We start from the raw sequence: 23,817 nt of genomic DNA, 5'->3' as shown, positions 1-23,817 counted from the left end.
TGACCATGCTGACCAATATTACCTCTTTGATAGGACCTCAATATTAACACTTCAACAGGACACTACACTGCATCCAATGACAAGGCTGACCAATATTAACACTTCAACAGGACACTACACTGCATCTCATGACTGTGCTGATCAATATTACCTCTTTAATAGGACACTACACTGCATCCAATGACCAGACTGACCAATATTACCTCTTTGATAGGAAGCCACACTGCATCTCATGACTGTGCTGACCAATATTAGTTCTTCGATAGGACACCACACTGTAACCCATGACTATGCTGACCAATATAAGCTCTTCGACAGGACACCACACTGCACCTCATGACCCTGTTGATCAATATTAGCTCTTCAACAGGACACCATACTGGACCTCATGACCCTGCTGATCAATATTAGCTCTTCAATGACACACTTCACAGCATCCCAACACCATGCTGATCAATTTTAGCTCTTCGACAGGACACCACACTGCACCTCATGACCCTGCTGATCAATATTAGCTCTTCAATGACACACTTCACAGCATCACCATGATGATCAACAAAAGCACTTCAGCAGAACACTTTACTGCACCCCACAACCACGCTAACCAACATTAGTACTTCAGTGGGGACAGTGCACTGCATCCTTTGATCATGCATACCTTTAACATACAGATGAAAAGTGATCCAAAAAAGCACTAGACTTCACTGCATGAGCATACAGATAAAAGGTGCTTCAAAAGAACACTAGACTATGCATATGAAAAACAGGTGCTTCAAAAAAACACTTGATTGCAATGCTTTATTATATTAGACAAAACGTGCTTCAAGAAAGCACAATACTGCATCACATGATCATGTACAGATAAAAGGTGTTTCAAAGAGCACTAAATTGTCCTATTGCACAGTATGACCAGACATACTACTCTGGCAGTAAAATCATGGAAAAAGCAAATCAGAAAGGCAACTATCCTGTAAAGAAGCACATCCTACTAACAAAACTCATGCTGCTGCTAAACCTTGTTAGCAAAAGGTCACAAGGTCAATAGGTCAAGTCTCAGATGCAGTTCCACAGGTGCACAAAATTCTGTCAGCACAAAACCTTGATGAAAAATAGAGACATGATACTCAAGATTCTGCCATTTAGGGTTCGGATTGAACTACAAAGGGCTAATTAACTAATACTTTGAGAAGTTTCTGACAGGTGGTGTAGAATTCTAATCATATCTTCCTTAAATTGGTTCCTCGTGCAGAACAAAATGCCTTTTAAAAGCACAATAGCAAGAAACTTTGTCACCTGATGTGACTTTAAACAGTTTTCCTGATAACAAATTACAAAATATGAGAGAGATACACATTCAAGAACAATTCCCTGTTGACCAATGTTCTTCATCAAAGCCACCATGACAGTTAATTCATGGTAAAATTTTTAAGATTTATTCCTGACAGAGAGAAAACCCTGGATTTGTGCTTGAGATCCTCAGACTCGTTTGGGAGGGACACATCATAAAGCTGTTAAACCAAAGCTGCAGCGACATGTTCCCATGGACTCTTCATCTTCCCATAAGTCCTCATGGGGGTCATATTTCTGTACAGTTCTCAAATATGCTGAACCAGAATGACCACCAACTGCATATAGTACATTGTCCAGCACAGACACACTCAATCCTGAAAGAAATGCAAGTAGATACAAATCACATTTATCTTGGGTGCTACATAATTTCAGTTACCATTATTACCACAAAGAATGAAAGAAAAAGGAAAAGGATACTTTGAAATAATGGCCAAAGTTACTGAGACATTGTTCCAAGTCCATAAACACATACTTGAAATGAACACGGCTGAATGGCAATTCTCTACAGATACGGTACAAGGAATTACCTATTTGTCTAAAGAAGGGACAATTTACTGCTTTTGGGCAAACTTCTACTTCCTTCTGTGTTTTTTTACTTGTTTTTTTTTTCAAATCATATTTTTGCCATGATAATTTTTGTGTTTAAATTAGTATTTCAGGATCGATTCCATGAAGCCAGTCAAAAATTTGGGACTTATATTTGAAACCCTGGAAACTAAAATGTTGACTACCTCAACAATGTTATCTTGAGAAAACATATGTCTCAAAATTTCACTACCAAACTTCCAGTACTGGTACCAAAAAACTAAGCATTGTGAGGAGGTTTTAAATGTTTGACTTTAGTCAGAAATGGCTTTGTGGAATCAGCCCTTCATTCATAGGTTGCAGAGTCGGAATCTCACCTGTCCTTGTCTGTCTATACCGGTCACGTTTGTCCACTGGTCACCCACAGGATCATAGCGTTCCACACTGGACAGGTTAGAGCAACCATTATGACCTCCAACCACAAAGAGGCAACCACAGGCCACCCCAGCTCCGTAGTTTATACGCTTTTCCACCATTGGGTCACCATTTCCCCACTCTTTGGAGACTGGGTCATACTTCTCAACACTGCAAACCAGCATTGGCAATAATGTTATTTCTAAAAATTTCTGTTCCTGGTGAAAAATATGCAAAGCTAGAAAAAAAATTATGAAAATGTAAATTATGCTTCAGAAATGAAAAAAAATTCCATTTTTTAGGATAACTGTTTTCATTTCCCTTAAAACCATATCTTCATTCCTTTTCATGTATCCTTTAAGCAAAGGCTATACTTGGTTTATAATAACAACAAGAATACCTAAAACCTCACATTATCATGGATCTGAACCTATCAACATTACATGACCCTGGAGACAAAGATATTTAGTGATTCAAAAACTTAGGAGGCTTAAAAAAAAAAGTGTAACCTTTGAGTTAGTTTAACGATAGACACATAATAACGAATCAAAGACAAAAGATTCTGTTTACTATTCCCAATGGAGAAAGCAGAGGTGTTTTTTCTCTTTTCAGTTAAACCGATCCATCAATGTGCTGTGTTACATTTAACTATTTAAATACATTGTGCCTTTATACAACATCAGCTGTCACTGCAATGCAAGTGACAAAAGAAAAGATGAGAGAAGTGGTAATCTAACAGCCATATGGCTGCATGACTGATTGCATATCATATAATGCAATCTGTTCTTTATTTCCAGTAAGCATTGTGTTTTATTTATCTTTATCTGAGAAGTCACATTTAGATATAAAGATTCATACAAATGATATGAAATAACCAAGTGCTATATCACATATTTTATGACAGAAAACTGTACAATAGATTTATATTCCATGTACTGCATGGAATATTTAACTCTTGTTTAGAGATACAAACCCATAAAGTACACCACACAAATATGTATACAGTATAGAGTACACAGCTGGCAACTAGACCACATAGGTGTATATCTTGTGTTAGCATAATGAAGGGCTATAAAGATAGAGTTACATCAGATAAAGTTACTTGATAAAAGGGGGCTGACCTATTCAAGCAAGGGGGGCCATACCCTCCGATGACATAGATGAAGCCTTCCAGGATACAAGCTGAAAAACAGCTGCGACACTGCTGCATGGCCGTCACTGGAGTCCACTCGTCAGACTGCCAACAATACCTTTCCACGCTTCTGTTAATGAAAACCACAATATAAATCTTTTTAACGTCAATGACACCAAAAACCATCCCGTATATCTTAATTCCAGCTTCGAAGACAAATGGTGCACCAAACCAGCACTGGCTCCACAGATATTGGATATCTTGAGTGATACGCAGCTAAATGTACGAGTTATCTAACCAGGCATACAGGCGCTTTTAGTCACTTCCCATGACCTTTATCATATATAACCCACCTATTAGCTAAAGCACAAACATTACTGATCATGAATTTATTTGACAAAAGCAAGGCTTTCTTGAAAATAATATGAAAGGAGTGTTCGAAGGTGTCCGATAAAGATGCATACTTAATTACCTAAGAGACTGCCGCTGCATGTGACACAGTTTTGCACCATTCATTGGTAAACTACAAAGCTCTCAATTTTTACAAACTTTGCTGTCAGCAAACTTCTCCAGTTACTGTAATTCTTCAAAATTTTTGCTTGAGTGCAATGTGTATATTAAAGCATATTCTGAGGGCATTAGTTTGTTTATAATGATAAAATGATACTGTTACTGAAGCCCTGAAATCAGCCAAACAAACTGATGTAGTTTGGTCTTCAAAATCAAATGAAAAAAAAAAGGAAAAAAATGCACTTAAAGTTGCTCTTTCACATGCGAAAAGATCACGGAATTAGGGTAAATCTCACAAGACTGTGGACATTTTCTTTATGAAAATAATTCATTTGGTATTAATAAAAATCTTTACAAATCTCCAAAGTAGTGTTGCAGAGAAAATGTCCATCACTTATGATATCTCTCTTCATTTTTAGAATGTTGATGTAACTGTTTTTTTCCCCGGCATCCATGTTTAAAGAAAATGTAACAGTCTTTGTGGCATCTTTCACAGTCCGACGATTGAGCCAGGGCCACTCTGAAATCATGAAGTTCCTGAAGTTCTGGTGAAACATGAGATACAAATTGTGTGCATGTGTAAAAAAATAACAGAAAAATGTAACAGTCATCATCATGTATTTATTCTGTTAGATTTAAGATAAAAAAATCGTTGCAGTCTTAATTAACTTTTCTGCGATAATGTCAAATACACATATAATTTACTTACAGAATGTCTGCTCAACACCGCATGCCACAAAAAAAAAAACCAAGACTAGATTTTTCTTTTCTTTTCCTTCGACATTTTTTGAAACAAGACCTATTTTTGATCCAACATTTATCTTTCTTTCATCCAAGATTTGTTTTTCTTAGAATCCAATTTTTTGGGGGACAAGACTTTTTGGTTTCACAAAACCCTTTTTTTTTTTTTTTCGGTCCCATTATAATTTGAAAAGAAATTTTCTGTCATGACAAAAGACAAATTGTGTTTATTCTTGACTTGAATAATAAATCTAGTATTTCTACATGGTTGCTGGGGGAAAGTTATATCTCTTTTGCCATTCCATATTCTTGTTGAAATTGTAGATACAAAACAAGACATTGAACAGTGCATGGTAAAGACTTGTGTATGCCCAGTATCAGCAAAATCAATCAAACTGTTCAACACCCATCACCACCATTACATCATTCAACCATCTCACTTGCATTCGCATATATATTGTAATTATGTTTTATACACAATTCAAAAATAATCTTTCAATGGAAATACACTGTTCTAAACCATGAATTAAACAATCCCTTTAAACAGTCCTTTGCATGCATAAATGAACTCAGATATTCCAATTACCTCCACCTTGACCTATGAACTTACCTATGATATACCTGACCATCATATCCACCCAATGCATATAGGTTTTCCTGAAATGTTACCACAGCAAATGCACTTCGCCGGTGTATCATGGGAGATTTTTCATGCCACACATTTGACTCTGGGTCCCAGTATTCCACTCTGTTGTCATGGTAACGGTAGGTGCCATTTTCTCTGTTTTCACAGATGATTCCACCCAGCACATACAGCCTGCTGCTCACGGAAGTCACAGCACACTCGTTACGACAGGTGGATAAAGGTGTTATTTCTGTCCAGGAGCGGTTTAAAGCACAGTATATCTCCACACTGAAACAGAAGAAATACACACCTTTCGTATACCTTCAAACACACCATTTCATATACCTTCAATCACACCTTTCGTATACCTTCAAATTTGATTGGAGAATACAGTATCTTAGTATACCTTCACATTATAACAGACGTCACATACAAAGAAGTATATTACTACGCGTCTCCATAATGAACACATTATCAAGTTCTTAAATGAAGCCAAGAAATTAATGTAGTATTACTCACAAGAAAAGAAGGTTTCTTAAATGTACAATACCATTCATTTCATGCCATGGAACACACAAATTTACGCACTTCATTTTTCAATTTTCGGCTTTTGTTTTATTTTTCATCTGATGATTACAAGTTCTGTTTCTTTACATACCGTAATTCTTTACATACCCTATTTCTTTAAAAGCCTCTGCAGGCAATAATTTTAAACATTCTCAGAAAACTACATGTATGTGGAGTGTAGAGAAATAATTTCCACAGTTTTACAAGGCTTGCATTTTTAATGACACAAATTAATCCTTTTTAGTGTTATATTCATAACAGCTGTATGCATAAATTCAACTGAAAAAAGTGCTTTACTGGTTGAAAAGATTTACAGTAATTAAATCAATCCAAGTTTCTGTTGTGATGAAAAGGTAACTGTCATTGCAAATCTTATTCCTAAATACCACTGGTTCTGACTTAAAAATTAATGACAGAATAAAAGTATAAATTAAGGACACCAATTAAAAATTGATTCATGTAAACACAAGTCTACCTTATATATTACATGCTTATGAAGAACGAGACAGAACCACCTATTGCCAAGATACGGAATTTAAATTCTGATGTTATATAAATACAACCATAAATTGCGATTTCATCTCGTTCTGACATGACTAGTCAGATCACTGTCTCTGTCCTTAATCATACTAATAACAGTAAAATAAAGACAATAATGATCCAAGAGAATGCTGAAAGAACCATGGCAAATTAAACTATTGTGTTCTTTATTTTCTCAACACTAAATAACATGCATTTTGAGTACGTGTGCAGGTTTTGGTCATCAAACAATATCTGCAAGTATTATTCTCATCACATTTGTCCAGTTAACATTTTAAAATCAGAAACTTTGAATGTCAGAATCTTTCAGTACCTTTGGTCCCTAATAATGTGTCATGAATAATTTATTTATTCAAAGTATTTAATCTGTCTGAAGGAGCTCATAAAACCATTATGTTTGGATGTGACTTTATGCAAAAGATCTCCGATTTTCCAAAAATACAACCACTATAATATCACTGAAATACAACACAAAAATAGTTTAAAGTCATAATTATTCATCACCTGGGTGCCAGGCTGTTCTGAACACATAGAAATATATATTTGTACAGATGCCATTTTTAATTTGTAAAACTTCAAGCCTATAAATAATTTCGTATGATTACAGATTTTCATTCTGCAGAAATGAAATAATATGCCTATGATATGCAAATTTTATACTGCGTTCCCTGATGTGCTCCACTGAAGACGACTTTCACTTTGATAAGCAGTGAGTGATCACCACTGGGTATACAATGTAAAACAAATTTACATAACTAAATGACAACATCTGTTTAATTTAATTATTCTGTAACGGTGTATAAACAACAATAATTGGGTAATGTCATCCTTAAAAATCTCACCCTTGAGGAAACCTACAGTTGGTTATTAGGGAGATCTTTTTTTTCTTTTTCTTTATTCTCTATAATGCAAAAAAAAATGGATTTTAAGCAACATTGGAAGTAATAAATGTTGTCAGTATCTTAGTAACACAACACTTGGGCTGTTTTTTGGAGGGTAAGATGCAGCAATACACATATATTTCATGATTTGCCTAACAGACGTACAAGACTACTAGCTATAATATAAATAATATACATGTAGATAGATACATATTATTATATGTACAGTGAGGGAGGAAATGTCTGAAATTATTGTGTGAAGGAAAGTGAGCGGGACAGATTCAGGCTAATATTGCAATAAATACAGCATTGTTTTGCTTGTAATTAATTTGTTATTAGGCTGAAAGGATGTTTAACTGAAGCATGTAAGCCTACTTGAAATCCAGCAACGCCAATATTCCTAACATTTTTTAACAAGAAAAAAACTCAAGTTGTTAAGCTAAGGCTTCCTCGGTTCAAACCTTTGTGCGTGAACATAATGGAGTTCGCAAACAAGAAAATACATAACCCCATCAATTCTGTACAAAAATAGAAGCACTTTCATCAGGCACTCTAACTATATACAGTATAAACATCAATTTCCATTTCTCTTTCCCCGATGCCAGGCCTTAGCTATTAAATCTCTCCTTTTACCCCTGAAAACCACAAGAAAGCTTTGAAAAATGGTGGAGTGTCAAGAAAAGGTGTAAGCTTGAGTGTTATCAAAAGTAAGAAGCCTCAAGTTGTGCTGTGAGCATCAGGAAACACACACAAGGTTAATGTCACCCTATCTGATCGTTCATAATTCCCTGCAAATTGAACTTTGGCCAAAAAAATAGGAAACGGACGCGTGTAAGCACTTGATGTTCAAAACCTAACACCATAGTTGATCGGTAGCAGAACACATGGACAGGCCTCAAAGATAAATCTGCCCAAATCGTTGTTGTTTACTCCACGCTAAAGCTTTCCTGTTACACAAATAAGTGTCCAACTTTGTTTTTTGTTGTCTTCTTCTCCAACCTTTCACAGGTTCTGAATTCAGATCTCACTGAAAATGGAGTTAGGCTTAAGTACACTGTTACACGCACTTCTATTTGCAAAAAACCAATACAAGCACAAAAAATCTTGCGATTCTGGTTAAGCTTGCAACTAACTTAACTGACAGTCAAAGAGCGGTTGTTCTCAAATGGTACACCTATTAAATACCTTTTCAAGAAAATAATTATACCCTAATTCCTTGACCTTTTCGCTTACGAAAGAACAAGTTTCTGTGCAATTTATGCACATTTATCATTTGATTTTGAAAACAAAACACATCTGTTTGGTAGGCCAATTACAGGGCTTGACAAAAATTATTATTTTATCAGTCTACACAAAATAATGCCCTCACAATAAGCTCAAATAAACACCTTGAAACATGCGAAAAGGTTGAAGAATTACAGTACATGTATATCCATGAATTTAAATGGCTGTGTATATATAAAAATATTTTATAATAAAACATTATTTACTTTTTCTGCACGATTACTTTAACATTGTCAACTACAAAATAAACCTTGTCTGACAGAAATGTGGACATATATTAAATACTGTAAATAACCCCAAATTTTCCCCATGACTTGATTGTACATTTGGCCTAATTTCAAGAGATCTATTGATCTTAGAAAGGTATTGTTATGTTTGTTGAGAAGTTATGATGACATCCTAGTGAGAAAATGGAAGTTTCTACACCAACAGTAATATTTAAGGGTATTTACTTTTGTCTTAAAATGCTCTTCTTTCAGGTGAAATTTTCGGTCGTTTGCCATATACAATTATATTTCCATGTTACAGATAACACTCATATATATTGATCTATTTTCTACTTTTTTAAATCAACTTCTACCTTCCACCATTATCTGGTGTGAATATTTGTGTCTCACATGTAGGGAGGTTTGTGAGCAACATGCCAACTGAAGGTCAGTGGTTTACCTTGAAAACTTTGGTTTTCCACCACCAATAAATGACTGCCATTATAGCTGGCCTATAAGAGAAAAATTCTTCAGAATGACATTAAACAACATATCAATAAATAGATAAATAAATTAACTTTTGAAACTGGGAGATTGAGATAAGCTCACAAAATCAAATTATAGAATACAATTGTTCTCGATGAAAGTATCCAGGATGTGAATAAAAAATTGACATTTTCCTCAATATACATGATATATGCAGTAGGGTCTTGTCATGATTCATATCACATTTCATGTACATGTATAAAAAATGAACAAATCCCATTAAATCACTGGAAAATTTGCCAACACCATGGTAATGTAAATGTTTCATTATAGTTTCCAATAGATCTCACAATCTTCTCCGAATGGAATCTATATAATGTCTGATTAGTTGGCCAACACATTTGTGCATAGATAAGGTCAACCTCATACAATAACCATGTTCCAACCAATATTCCTGGTCAAAGTCAATAACTGCTGGGCTGAAGCACTAAGTGGCTTGTAGTTTTAAGTGAACACTGCCTTGTTTTATTTATCCAGCACTCTGTCTGTCATAATGACACATAAATAAGGGCTGACCTAACCAACAGACAAATCTCATTCTCTAACCTAGAAACCTTCTGCTATTTTTAGGCACAAATTTTTTGATGGAAATCAGCCATAAATTCCCTAAAAATACCCCATGACGTAAAAACATTGCTGGTACATGCATCTTAAATAGCTAGCTTACTTTATACACATAAAAATATTACACACGAAACTTCTCAAACTAGCTTGAGTGAAAAGTTTTAATAAAAACTCAGAAGGTGTATGAAATATTAACGTAAACTGTTGTATAACATGTTTAAATATTAAGCACTGCTTTTTGTTTTCTCTCTTTCTTTTCTTCTCTTTACATATTATGTAGAGCCATTTCTGCTGAGGAGTATTACATACCTTATCTCTTAAATGCCCCTGTGAAGTGATATTAATAGCATGCAACGACAAGACATCCTATCATGTTATATATATGTGCAAATGAATTATTCAGGCATAACAGACTGTGCATTCATGTCAAATATGTACAGCACATCTTCCCCGAACAATGAATGAAAAAAGACAACAACAAAAAATTGAAAAAGCTATTTTAGGCTCCTGTCATTTAAGGTCAAGGTTAAAAGCATACTCTGTATCATGCAGACCATCTGTTGGATTTTTTATGAAGCATATTACCATAATTATAAAGACATTGCAGCTAAACTGGAAGTCAAAAAAAAAGGTTTATTTTTTAATAAAACAACAAAGATACTATCTGTGAAAAGAACACAGTAAACCTTGCTGACATGTTGCGCACACATTTTAGATTCATGTCTAGCATGTAATAAACAAAAAAGTTTACAGAGCAAGAACACGAGTCTATGTATTTATATTTATAGCATTAAGGCTTTCAGTGCAATACCCGTACTTTAAAAAAAGCAATCCATTATTATCAACATCAATAAATTCTCTAACCTTTATCAAGGGTATTTACATAAAAATTATGATGAGGTCATTTCTGGATTTATTTATTGTTATAGGTAACAATTTCACACATTTAAGAAAATTTGATTATCTTATCAAACAAATTTCCAGCTGATGCAATTTAGAGTTACAATAAACACATTGTTCACATATTTTTCTCCATTTATTTTATAATAAAACAAATGTAAAAAGACAGGTAAAGACACACTACAAGTACATGGAGATACTAATAAAAAATCGCACATACAAACCATTTTGTGTGGATTAAAATGTTTTTATTTCTTCAAAAATATTTTCCTCCATTATTCAAATATTAAGTTTTTATAACCTATTAGGGTAATTACATGTACGTCCACAAACAGATATTTGCAACTATTTCACTGAAGTTTAATACTGTACTCAAGAATACCTCCTTTTTGTGACGGAATTCAGGTGTATGGATCAAGGATTCTGATGAGATAGCTCATGAATCTCGAACAAAGCATCACCTTTTGCCAGGGTATGTGTACCCGACACTTTCCGACTAAAAGCTACAGTTCTACTAGCTGGAGCTGGACTTGAGCACACAGCATCAGCAGTCAAGGGTCATTTAGCTGCAGAGATACTTTGGACAGATAAGTAGCCATAGAAAGCCACATTGACAGATGTAGATCTGTTAGCAAATAATAGTAAATTAAGCCTACATGTACTTGAGTGCTATAACTGGTTAACAGGCAAACTCAATCCAAACACTGGGTCTGTCAGCATTCTTTAGATGGTCTTGGGTTTCCACGGGGCTTTCCCGGTTTCCTCCCACCATAATGTTAGCCGCCATCCAGTGAAGTATTCTTGAGTACTGCGTAAAACACCAAACAAATAAATAGATAAATAAATCCAAGCTACATTTATCATTGTTCTCTTGCAATGAATAGGTACTAATTTAAAACCACTTTGCCCACAAAACACCATAGTAAAGGCGGGAATGAACAACAGTGTTGAGGTTAGGTTGTAAGTAGAAAAGGTTCTCCAATAAAATGAAATGGGATTAAAATTAGTAACCTTCGGATCCCGCTAATACTTAACATGATAAGGAGGTTAAATAAGCAGAGGCTAAAAACTCCTGTATATGCAGTCACTGAAAAACATAATAGTGCACTCAAATTATAAATGGAATCTGCTGTGTTGTTCTTTTGTTTTACTCATATTCTTGCTTTTCCATGCAATTAATCATCAGTCATGCACACAGAAGATAATATCAATGTTCAATCCACTATTCTTGGTGACAATTTTTTGCAACATCTCAAAATTGAGCATGCTGAAATATTTCACGCCAAAATATTTCAGACGCTAGAATAATTCAGACTTCGTATATCATCATCACTTATATAATACGCAATTACATGCATCTGTCAAAATCTCATCTTACTGTTAGCATGAAGGTGCCACAGGCAGCGCCTCTGGCTTATCGACATACTTGCATGTAATATCCAATAAATTTCAAAACATATGTATTATATGCTCTTCTTCGCACACATTCACCAAACAAATTACTGTAAAGGAAATAAATCTTCAACCATCAATCAGTTACCCAGATCTGTCTTACAAAGGTCTTTTCAGCTGGAAGGTTAGATGATATCCTTCTGGAGAAACGAAAATTTCAGCACTAAGAGCATGATACCTTAAGACTTTTATTCGCATTTAAATTGTAATTTGTGGGCAAAAGTTTAGTATAATTTTAATAAACATGCATAAATATCAGTAACAATTTTACAGATGAAGATGAAAGATAACCCATAACACGTATAACATTTAAGCGGGTTGCTGGCAGACCATCCCACGCTGACTTTCTAAAGACCTATTCAAACTTCACTATATTGCATATATGCAATATTATGTACCTGGAATCTGGCTACATGCATAAAACTAAACTAGGCCTGATACCAAATTAATTGTGTAATTTTTTTTAATTTTTAGGAGCATAATATTCTGAATTTCCATCAATAACTGATGTGTGTGAATCATAGTCGTTTTGCACACACCTATGTGTGTATCATGTGTGTATGTGTGTATATCATTTGCACACACCTATATTATATCATTCAAGGATACATGAATGTTATGTAACGTACAGTATACTGTTATTACGTATATATTCATTATGTGCAGGCTTTGAACTAATTAGCGAAGTCTTTCAGATGCAGGTGCTACAGAAATAAGAGATTTGTTTAATAGTTATGCTTCTATGGAAAGTAATTAGCTTAGAGTAGTATCTACATATTTAAGTGTGATTTATAACTGCTCATAAACCAGAGAATCAAAGGCTAAGCTGAGAGTAGCTACACCATGGCAACATATAATTTAAACACGTGTTGCCCTGGTAATTATGCTTGAGTTTAATTCTTGCATCAAATGAATATCCTCATAGCATTGGCAAGTACACATCATTCTCTAGAATGCTGCCATCCCCCAAAATGAAGAATGAATGAATGAATGAATGCTTGGGTTTCAAGTCGTACTTAACAATTTCATATGACAATGAGGGGTCTTTCGATGTGTGTACATATATTGTGCCTTCTTGTGGCAGGGAGAGTCCATGCCGGCACAGTGCTGCTGCCACTGAAGTATCATGCTGAAGACACCAGACATGGCACCCCACCTAGTCACACTATACTAACACCTGGCCAACCAGTCCTCTTTCCTTGTTCTAACCTCTTAATGCTGAGCGCCAAGCGAGGCAGCAACAAGTACCATTTTTTTAGTCTTTGATATGACCTGACCCAGTTTGTATCCCGGAACTCCAGACTTCGTCCAAACAGAAGATAAATCATTACAATCACCAGTATTACGCATAAGATTTGCTCTGTGAAACAGAATCCTGTCGATAGTTAATAAATATTATTTTAGGTCTACATGTAGTTTTAAATGTATACTCATTCATTTTAAAGGTTCAATAACTTTTTTTCAAACTTCTTAGAAAAAGCATGTAAAGAATAAGGCTTCTATATACACTGTACATATCACATGAAATGAAGTTTCCAATTACCCCCAAAAAGTTATATTTTTTTCTTTATGCATGGAGATAAACAAAATATTTGTCCAACCTGTCGAGGCTAGCAAATAACCCACATTTCCCTCCAACAGCACACAGGGCTTTAGAAGGGCACCTGGCTCGGCAGCTGCTGCAGTCTGCCTTACTTCTCTTCAGTCTTCGTTCTGCGTCAAGTTTATCCCCCAAGGCCTCTTCTATTAACTTTCTACATATTGAATCCTCTATCAGGTGCTGGTGAGAATCGAGGAATTTATTGAGCACAGTGAGTGGGAGCTGTGACAGTCGGATGCAAGGGAGCAGATTTTTGAGGCTATCTCTCCTGGAGGGCAGATCTGCCTGCAGCCAGAGATCTACCGCCTCTAACACACACCTCTCGGAGGAGACAGACAAATTGTCTTGACACAACACCTCACACACTTCCTCTACCGTCAAGTCTTTGAATTCTTCAGTTCTCATCACTTTAGTGAAATGCTGCAGAATGAAACTGAAGACTTTGTTGTATAGATCAAAACAGGAGTGCGTTTCCGCAAACTTCCAAATGCCTAGACAGTTCGAAGGGTGAAGCTGGGACTGGAGAAATCGACAACAGTTTCTCAGAAGGGGTGTCAGCTGGAACAGATTAGCAGCCGGTAGTACGGACTGGACATTGTGCTGCGATATGACCACACTACCTCTGTAAGCGTACTCCACAATCGTCCTCAAACCTATGCTGTCCACGGACTGAAGTTCAATCTCAGGTTTGTCTTTCTCCACAAGGCTCCCCGTGAACATGGCCCGGAAGTACGGGCTGCACCCCGCCAACACTACCCTGTGGGCGGCTACCTTTGCGTCGTCCGCTATGAGGACAACGTCACATAGTAGCTGGCGCTGACGAAGTTCATTCAACCCGTACAACAACTGCTGAGAGTACACGCTCATCTCAGCTAGACTTTCATCGCTGACTTCGCGTTTGACTTCCATCGGAACTATGTCGTTATTTCTCCCTTCCCCTCATCCGTCACTTTGCTTTCTTACCTCCTCAGTCAACACTCCACGCTCTCTCAGTCAGCCTGCCGACTGACAACTGACGGGCAGCCCGCCCTGTGAAACTGACAGTTCTACCGTGACCTCAGCTGTACCGATGCCGGGTCACCGAGCAGGCGTATATAGAGCTGGCTAACTTCACCTAACATCGCGCGTTTGGTTTCTAGACGCAGGCTGAAACATAAGATAAATGTGAAATCTACCGTAGATTAACGTTACATATGTGCATCGTGGGCACCGGGAGCATATTTCAGAGCCTATTATGATAAAATAAAATTAGTAGACTTGACCTGTGTAGAGAATTTCACTTAATTAGGCCGACTTTTTACATGGGCCTACCAGTTATGTTCCGAACCTTGAACATTCAGCGTGGGAAAAGCACATACAGTCTTGTAAATTACTTCATTCAACCTGTTTCTGAATTCGAAGACCGGTGTATAACTGTCAGAATTCTGCCTTTGTGTGGTCATCTGATCATGACTACCTAATCCTTTTCACCTGCCATAGATATATCTAGGCCGTACATGTAAAATGAATGTACAGACAAGCTGTGTTAATGTTCACGTGTAGCCTAATTATGCACAGTCAAATACTTGCGATTTCCTCGCTCTATCTTGCTCATATAGTCGTATATGCTAACGTCTGAAATATTACAAGATAATGTGGAATACATATTTAATTCAAAGGGATATAACTTCATACCCTCCAACGTCCATTTTCAATTAGCTACCTACCCACGCTGAGAGTATTAATCAGTATCGCTTTTCAACATTTTTCTTTTTCGTAACCCAGATAACATTTCCAAACTGGGCCGGTACTGGTCCAGATACTCTTTACTGTCGGGCCGGTTCTGGCTCCCCGGTACGGTGGCATACCGACGTGCACGGTGGCTTCGAATTCGGCATTTATAAATAGCCCTAATCGGAGCGTTACTGGGCCTCTTTGTACAAAAACTGGGCCAATTCTAATTTTTCGGTACTGGGCCCGTATGTCGCAGCTGAACTAACCCAGTACTTCACCGTTAGTGAACGACGCGGGACCAGTTGTGGGAAACCGGTATTGGGCCAATCATGCTGAGTGGTATCAATCCATTATCAAACCTGCATGTACAAGGCCAGAGCCGGTTGTGCATCACCGGCCCAGTCATACTTACCGGTTAATACCCATTTAGTAACCAGCTGACGCCTGAATTGAGCCAATACACACAACAGATGTATAAATCTGTCTGATCCTGAGGGAGTTTAAAAAAAAAAAAAAACAGTTGATGCTAAAAAATATTAAAGCTAGTTACCATCGAACACTGAGTATGTATCCACTGATCGGAAGAATATCTATCATGATTAAAACTGCTCGAATGGATCGATTGTTGGCAACGGGAAAGTAAGGAAACCAAGGTCAATCGATCATGTACAGAAAGAACATTCACTGACTATACTTCACAAATCACTGGTAAGTTCGGATGAATATAGTTATTGACGAATACCGATACTAAATTTGGGTTTAAATATGCAAGGAGTTTGGTCAACCTTTTTTAAGTCTGTATATGTGTTTTACAATATAATATGAAAGCAGATAACAAAGAAGTGTTGAAACAGTTTCTAATATGCACTGAAAGCTTTATAAAGCAAATGAATGTTATTTTACATATTTACCATTAACAATTAGCTAATATCAAAAGATGAACTAAAGCCCAAAAATGTGAATTAAAATTACACGATGGTGTATGATTCCATTCTAGTTTATGTAATGTAATTTGTTATTTTGAATGATTTTCTCCACTGGCCCCTCCTTTGTTCACATCTCTCTGCCTTCTTCCTCCTTGGCGGTCAGCTGTGTTTCTCAGCCAGGCCACGATTTCTCGATCAATTTGATCCGCTGTTACTGAGTACAGCTTGTTCTCCAATACCGCTCCTAACATAAAAAAGAGACAAAAATACATTGGTAACTAATATACCTTGTAAAACTAACATGCTACTTAACCGTACTCTGCTGATGTTACTAACAACCATATGATTGTAAACAACGTATATAATGGTTATCCATCTGTTAAACGACAACACGCTCCACATGAACATTGCTCATTTGCAACATCACACATTTACGTATCACAAACTCAGTTTCTCAAACTGCGATATGATTAAACTGTGTTATTTAACTCAACATGGATGTATTTTAGCATCGGCACACTCATACAACGTGGTAGAGTTATTGCAACCCGGGGGGGGGATGTGAATGTTAATTATTCTTACTTCCGACAGCATCACAGAGATGGAGTCCACCAAATGCTCTCTTCGGGACTTCACCGGTCAATTTCCATCCTTTCTTTCCCACCCAGTTCATTTTAAGGACGACGGCATGGCTCAATGTCTTTTACAGACGAGCCCCCTATGAGGCTAAGACAATGGACCTAAAACAACCGTGCTGATAAAAAAAAATTGTATAATTCAGCAGAATTAGAAATATTTTAACCATTCAGTGGACTAAAGATGAAGACAAATAGGGATTTAAATGTATATTATTTATCAGCTGTGCAAATATTCAGTTTTAATTTAGAGACAGGAAAATTGAAAACTTTGCGAGTTACCCTGTTTGTAAGAAATTTCTGGAACGCCCAACTCAGTTGAGCGAAGAGTAAGATCAGTATATGTTACAATAGCATGCATAAAAAGTTTTATAAAACATCAAGCAAACAATTAGTAAATGTGTGTTTCAGACTAAAACGGATATAAAACATAAGTTAATTACCAAGGCCATTTTTGTAGCCCGGTCAACGAGTTTGACCTCAATTGCGTCAAGATCTTCAAAGGACTGCACAGGAAAGAAATTCCTCAGCGATGCTTGCTGTGTACGGTCTATTGCTGTCCTTTTGCAGTATTTTCATTAAAACAAATTAACAAAACTTACCTACGATATGTGATTATTTCAATGAACAATATCAACGTTGAAGAAATGCCAGCTGTTAAACAGTTACTAGTGTGCTAGTATCTGTATCATATTCACTGTAGCCTTTTGTTTTGTTTTTTGCTGCTTGTTTTCTAATCCACACATATTTCCGTTACATTGTAAAAACTGCCACGTTCGCACCTGTTAGCGGATGAGATGCTTCGTTTCTGCAAAAGGAGATTCTGCAGTCTCGGCAGTGACCATTCTGAATGGATACGTTTGATGAATTTTAGTATAAGGCATATTCACAATGTTCAGTTAGTCAACTGTAAAAACTGTCCAACACGTGGCTAACCGTTAGAGTTCAGACTGAAGCTTTTTTAAATCTAGGCGTCGAAACCGACATTCGTATTTGTATGAAGACAAAAAATCATCCTCTAACATATACGAGCCATTTTGGTACAGTTTTTCTGATATGTGAAAATTATTCGCGCACATCTTAAAATCATTTCCTAATTTATCAAATGAACGTGAATTTAAGATATCTCAAAGGAATTCATTATAACCTATTAACTCAATGTCATGAAGGCCAAAACGGCCTGCCAAAGGAAGTGGTTTAATCAGCCGATGTTCAGGTAAGGTGTTACGTTCAAACATGTGCCTGGCTCTCCTTGGAAGAGTATGTTGAATGCCGACTCCAGTTCCACTGCTGGAAAATCTGGCAGAGCAGGTACAGGTGCGAAACGTTTTTGCTTCGGCTGCATTGGTATGAGAGCTTCGTTTCCATCACTCTCGCTGGAGGAATATCTCTTTTGTTTGCGTCTGCAAGGGAAAATTATTTGCTCATGATCAATATCACAAACATATATAGAATGCACATTGTATAGTACAACACTATTACAGTCCATTAGGTTCTAAGAAACCTTACTTCGCTAACATTCGCCAGCAAGTGTCAAACCATATAGATAAATGAAATAGTACCTTCTACTTCCTCTCCCCAAATCTTTCTCAGCGCACTTTTTTGGAGAATGGCTACATTCTAGAGATTATCGTGTAGCAAGGCTGTAAGAATATTTCTTTTTTTTGTTGCAAGAATTAAACTCTAGCATGATTGCCATACATTAGTCGAAATCTTACCTTCCACATTGTCTCTACACTAGAACAGCACGCTACCTCTGGACTGATTTGGGTATGTTTATATGTGTGCATGTAGGACTGAAAGCTCGGATATAATTTTTGAAAAATTTTCCACCGGCATACATAGAAGGTATTATGCTGCAAAAAGCAAACATTTATTTAGAATCTTAATGGTTAACTTGGCTTACAACTGTAACCACTATTTGTTGTTTCTATTTTAAGCCACGATCACATAGAATAAGGATATATTTTAAGTCATTAAAAATAAACTTCTCATACGAGCGTATTAAAATGACACTGCCTTTCCACATTCTCCTCATAGAATGACAATTTTTTGGCATATCAGTATAAAAACATAAATGGTGAAAATGGGCATTTTCGTATCGTCCTCCATGCACATCAGTCCCCGATCACATTATTAGCCCAGATCAAGTCCCTGGTTCCCTGGCTGATAGGGTAGTCGCGTTCTGATGTGGGATATGACATCTATGGTCTTAGTACATACAGTCGTCTGTTGATTGATGTAGACTGCAACATGCAGTAGGGCCTAATGCGTGATTATATTGTTTAAGTACATATACTCAAGAATTTTTCACTTATATATTTATTATAGTTTTTACCTTTTTTAAGCTTTTACCACATGTAAATTTTGAAGAACCCTATTCATTTTCGATGACCTGGACATGTGTTGTCAGGGTTATTGGGATCTTTTAAAATTATATATTGGCAGGTTTGTTAACACTATACTCTTAACCGCTTGATGCATGTTTACGAAACTCAAGCTTATACCTCATGTAAAATACCTAAGAACGCTATTTATTTTCGGTGACCTTGACTAATTGTTTTCAAGGTCATTGGGGTCATTTAAGTTATATTTTGGCAGGTGTGTTAACACTATATATCTCATGATGAGTGAGTGAGTGAGTGCTTAGGATTTAACGTCGTACTCAACAATTCTCCAGTCATATGACAACGAAGGAGTCCTTCGAGTGCATGTACGTGCAATGTGCCTCCCTGTTCAATGATGGATTTCCACCTCTCTTTTTATCAAAGCTGTACCATATGTCCACCTAGCCTTGTTGAAAAACCCTACACTGTGTTTTACTTACCTTGAACTGTTCTTTTCAAGGCCCCCAGGCATGTGCCTCCATATAGTATGGGGACAATGAACGTTTGTAGCAAGGTTTGTTAAATTTACAAGACACTTGGGCATTGTAAAAAAGCTTGTTCATTGTCGGAACATAATTGGCCTCAAGGTCATTGATTTCCTCAAGGTCATTGGAGTCTTAACATATGTTTGTGGCAGGCTTGTATAAACGCGTGCATAGGCAGATAAACCATAACCTTATATTGTTTTTCATTGACCTTGACCTACTTTTCCAAGGTCGATGGACCAGTACCTCCATTGCTTTGCAAACAATTTATCTCTTAACGGCATAATGCAGGTTTAGAAACTAGCAAGCTTATACCTCGTGTAAACTTGGGTATTGCGAAGTAGCCTATTTATTTTCGGATACTATTTAACTTCCACCTCATTGCATACGCAGTTATATGTAGTCGACCATCTGTCGTCCTCCTTCCACACTTGAAAAAACTATCTGTGGCCATGTAGAAAGCCGCTTCTTATACTCTTCAAATAGCCATTAAGGAACGTATTCTTTATTGGGTATATATCTTTTGCGCAACTAAATTTGCTTTATATTTTTATGGAGTTATAATTTCCTCATCTTTCATGTAAACTTTATATGACTTTTTCGCGGCACAGAATCGAATTTGCTGTAGGTTTAATTTTGTTGGTTTTGAAGTTTTGTTTTGTCGTCGCTTTTAACATTATTTTGGTCACAGATCGCGACGTGCGTACTGTGTCTCCTATAGCCACATTGTATAACTACAGATTTGAATGGTGGGAGCAGGCCGTGGTCTAATGGTTAGAGGCGCTTTGCCTGCATGGTTGTTGCAGGGAATGCATACAATATTGCACGCCTATATATCCTGAGATGTATCGGGGTCATTTTAAATATATATACCTATACATATAATATATTTCTCATATTCCATGTTTGGCTAACCATATACAAGTGGCATACTCAATCTGAGCGTGCCTGGGTGCGTGTATATAGGCCTATATATATACACATACGTCCATGCGCTCCATAGTTCTCTTGGTACACGAAGAATGTCATTAAGAGTTTTGTCCCTTGGTATGAAGGTATTTATATTTTTTCTCGTCCCATCATTGACAAGTGCTTTTATTGCTCGAACTCAATGGGATACTCTTCCACCTTTACGGCTTATGGAAGATCACGGCATTATTTTTTTTTCATCAATATTCTTGCAGAAATACATGTGCATATTAAAGATGAGCGGAAGTAGAACGGTATTGATTGTGGTAATACACATTGTGTAATTTGTATGACAGTTTCTTCCCTGGGTGCTCGCCAAAACCGGATAACAAATCACCTACTATGTCAACTGCATGTCTTGGGCATCTCATTGTCATATTCGGCAGCACTCATTGAGTATATTGTGACCGTCATGCAAGCCAGAGACGGCGCCATGACATCACAGCGACATTATGGAGCAAACAAAGAAACCATTTTCTATCATATAGTATACAATGCCGAGAATCCGCTCTTGTCAAACACACATTGTATAGGTGCAGATGTATGGTTCCTCCAAGATATCAGGCACCATTGTCACTTTATATGCTGTTCCAGACCACCCGTTTATCACTGTATTTTTAGTGCAATATTGCATGCTTTAGCGTTAGGCTTGGCAAAAGGACGGCCACCAAGCCTGGACTTGGGATCATGAAGCAATCTGAGACTTAAGTCAAAATTTTTATTACTTCTGAAATGACAGTTTTAAATTTGCTTAGTCTAATATCGCCTTGATATCCCGGGCCCTGATGCAATTGCCATGGCAGTTTGTCACCGAGCTTCCCAACAAATACGTTCACGCGGCTTAATTTACATTTTCGTCTGTCGATCCTTCGGTAATGCTCAAAGCATTTGAGAAAGGCAGAAAGTTGACATTTGCCTGCTTCAAGTTTTTATATGGAGAGCGCTCTGACGTAGTTGGCCCGGGGCCATCCTCTTATAACCTCAGAGCAATCTGATGAACAAATGCACGCCATATAGTTATAGGTCTAATCAAAAGCCGCATATATCCAAAGTAGAATGCACATGAAGTGAAGTTTTAAAAGAAATGCTGTTCTTTTGAGGATGAAAAAAATATAAATATAACACGAGACTTTTAACACATGCATCTTTTTCTGAATTTTATGAAATGAAATTAGATTCAGTCGCTTCAGAGTATATACAGCAATGAAAAAAAAACAAACAAAAAAAAAAAAACAAATGACAACAAGAATGTGATTTCATTTCATGTCTTCAAACACAACTGAAATATCACACATGAAGGCATCCAATAAATAATAAGTTCCTCGTAGACCTTGAGCTATCTTTAAACGAACTGTCCCTGGTGATCATAAGCACCTCACAAAAAAATATCAAGAGCTCGAATCCAAGCTGCCCTTGGAGGAACATGGATGCATATACTTGCTGCACAGGTCCGCTGGTCTACGAAGAGGTGCGTGCGAAAACGAGAATTAAGGTGAACAAAGGAGCGAAAACGAGAAGGCCAAACTGTAGGGAGTGAAAACAAGAAGCATATGTATGTATGGGAAGAAACCAAGCAGGCGAAAAAGAAATCGCGAAACTATAGGGAGTGAAAATGCGAATTAAGGCCAAGTTGTATAGGCATCCAAAACAAGGGGGTTATGAGACGAAAAAGGCCAGACTGTATTGAGGACGAAAGCGAGGGGGGTAAACTGCAACGAACGAAAACAAGGAAAAAATGTATGAAAGAAACCAGGGAGGCGAAAACGAAATGGCGAAACTAAAGGGTGAAAACCAGAAGGCCAAACTCTGTAGGGGGTGGAAAACGAGACGATCCAACTGTAGTGGGGTGAAAACAAGGAGTGAATGTAAGGATGAAACCAAGGGAGTGAAAACGAGAATGCCAGACTGCATGTTTGTGTTGAAAAAAAAACAAAGGGGCGAAATGATATATGGATTGGGCTCCTTGTACGAGACAGTTTGCTTGATTGCTTGGTTGCTTGAGTGATTAATTAGCATCTATCACGGTACACTATATGTTATTATGATCTGCCATAACACAAGTGAGCTCAGTGTGTGGTAAGAGATCGGCTGAGGGAGGGGGTCAGTTAGCTGTTATATACATGTATATTGATGGGTTGGGGTGGGGGTGGGGGAGAGACAGGATTTAGCATGTCCTCGCCATCAGAATGTTGGCATATGTTACCAGTGGGCAAAAATAAATCGACTCATTTAACTATCATACATACATATGGGAGGGGAGTTGCATGGTGGAAAGCGCGAAGAGACTGGTCGACAGAAAAGTCTATATCAACCTTCAACGAAATCCCATAAAATGTATACATAATAAAACTTTAGAACACAAAAGTAAGAGAAAGAAGACAGGAAGAAAGGAAAGCACAAACCAAAAAATCGTCTTATAACACTGAATCATGTTGAAATATACCTTGGTTTTTTTTGCCATGAATTAACATGCATTAAAATGAATGAATGAATGCTTGGGGTGTAACGTCGTACTACATGCACTATATATGTTACATGATTTAATTGTTCATCAATATATGTACGAATACATGTACAGCCTAAACATGTATTAAAATCAACTGTCACTATTACTAATTATACTTAACTGCTAATCACATCGGGCACCATAGGCCAACAGAACATAACTTTTTTTACTATGTGAGCTACATGTCAGATTATATTAGGCTATTAGGCTATATTCCCTATTACTGGGAAATAATAATTTATTTTGTTTTACTAGTGTTTAACGCCGTGAGATTCAGTAATTTGTTAGGAATAACTTTCTACATTTACTTTATCATTATGCTGGTTAAGGTTAGTTTTGATCATCTTATTAGTATATAG

The 23,817-nt window shown here is 36.9% G+C and overlaps 1 protein-coding gene across 1 annotated transcript; it reads right to left on the bottom strand.

Annotated features, from left to right (window-relative positions):
- Positions 1–1,658: 1,658 nt before the first annotated feature.
- Positions 1,659–14,824, bottom strand: LOC135467024 (kelch-like protein 28). Its single transcript, XM_064744779.1, has 5 exons — positions 13,839–14,824; positions 5,283–5,585; positions 3,411–3,551; positions 2,253–2,460; positions 1,659–1,664 (listed from the first exon to the last, which is right to left on the bottom strand). The coding sequence occupies exons 1-5, from the start codon at positions 14,744–14,746 to the stop codon at positions 1,659–1,661; spliced, it is 1,566 nt and encodes a 521-aa protein (XP_064600849.1). The 5' UTR covers positions 14,747–14,824.
- Positions 14,825–23,817: the final 8,993 nt, after the last annotated feature.

This window comes from Liolophura sinensis, chromosome 6 (assembly GCF_032854445.1).
Source record: "Liolophura sinensis isolate JHLJ2023 chromosome 6, CUHK_Ljap_v2, whole genome shotgun sequence".
In the NCBI taxonomy this organism is placed as follows: domain Eukaryota; kingdom Metazoa; phylum Mollusca; class Polyplacophora; order Chitonida; family Chitonidae; genus Liolophura; species Liolophura sinensis.
The sequence above is the reverse complement of the archived record's forward strand: the minus strand, read 5'-3'. Positions and strand labels throughout refer to the sequence as shown.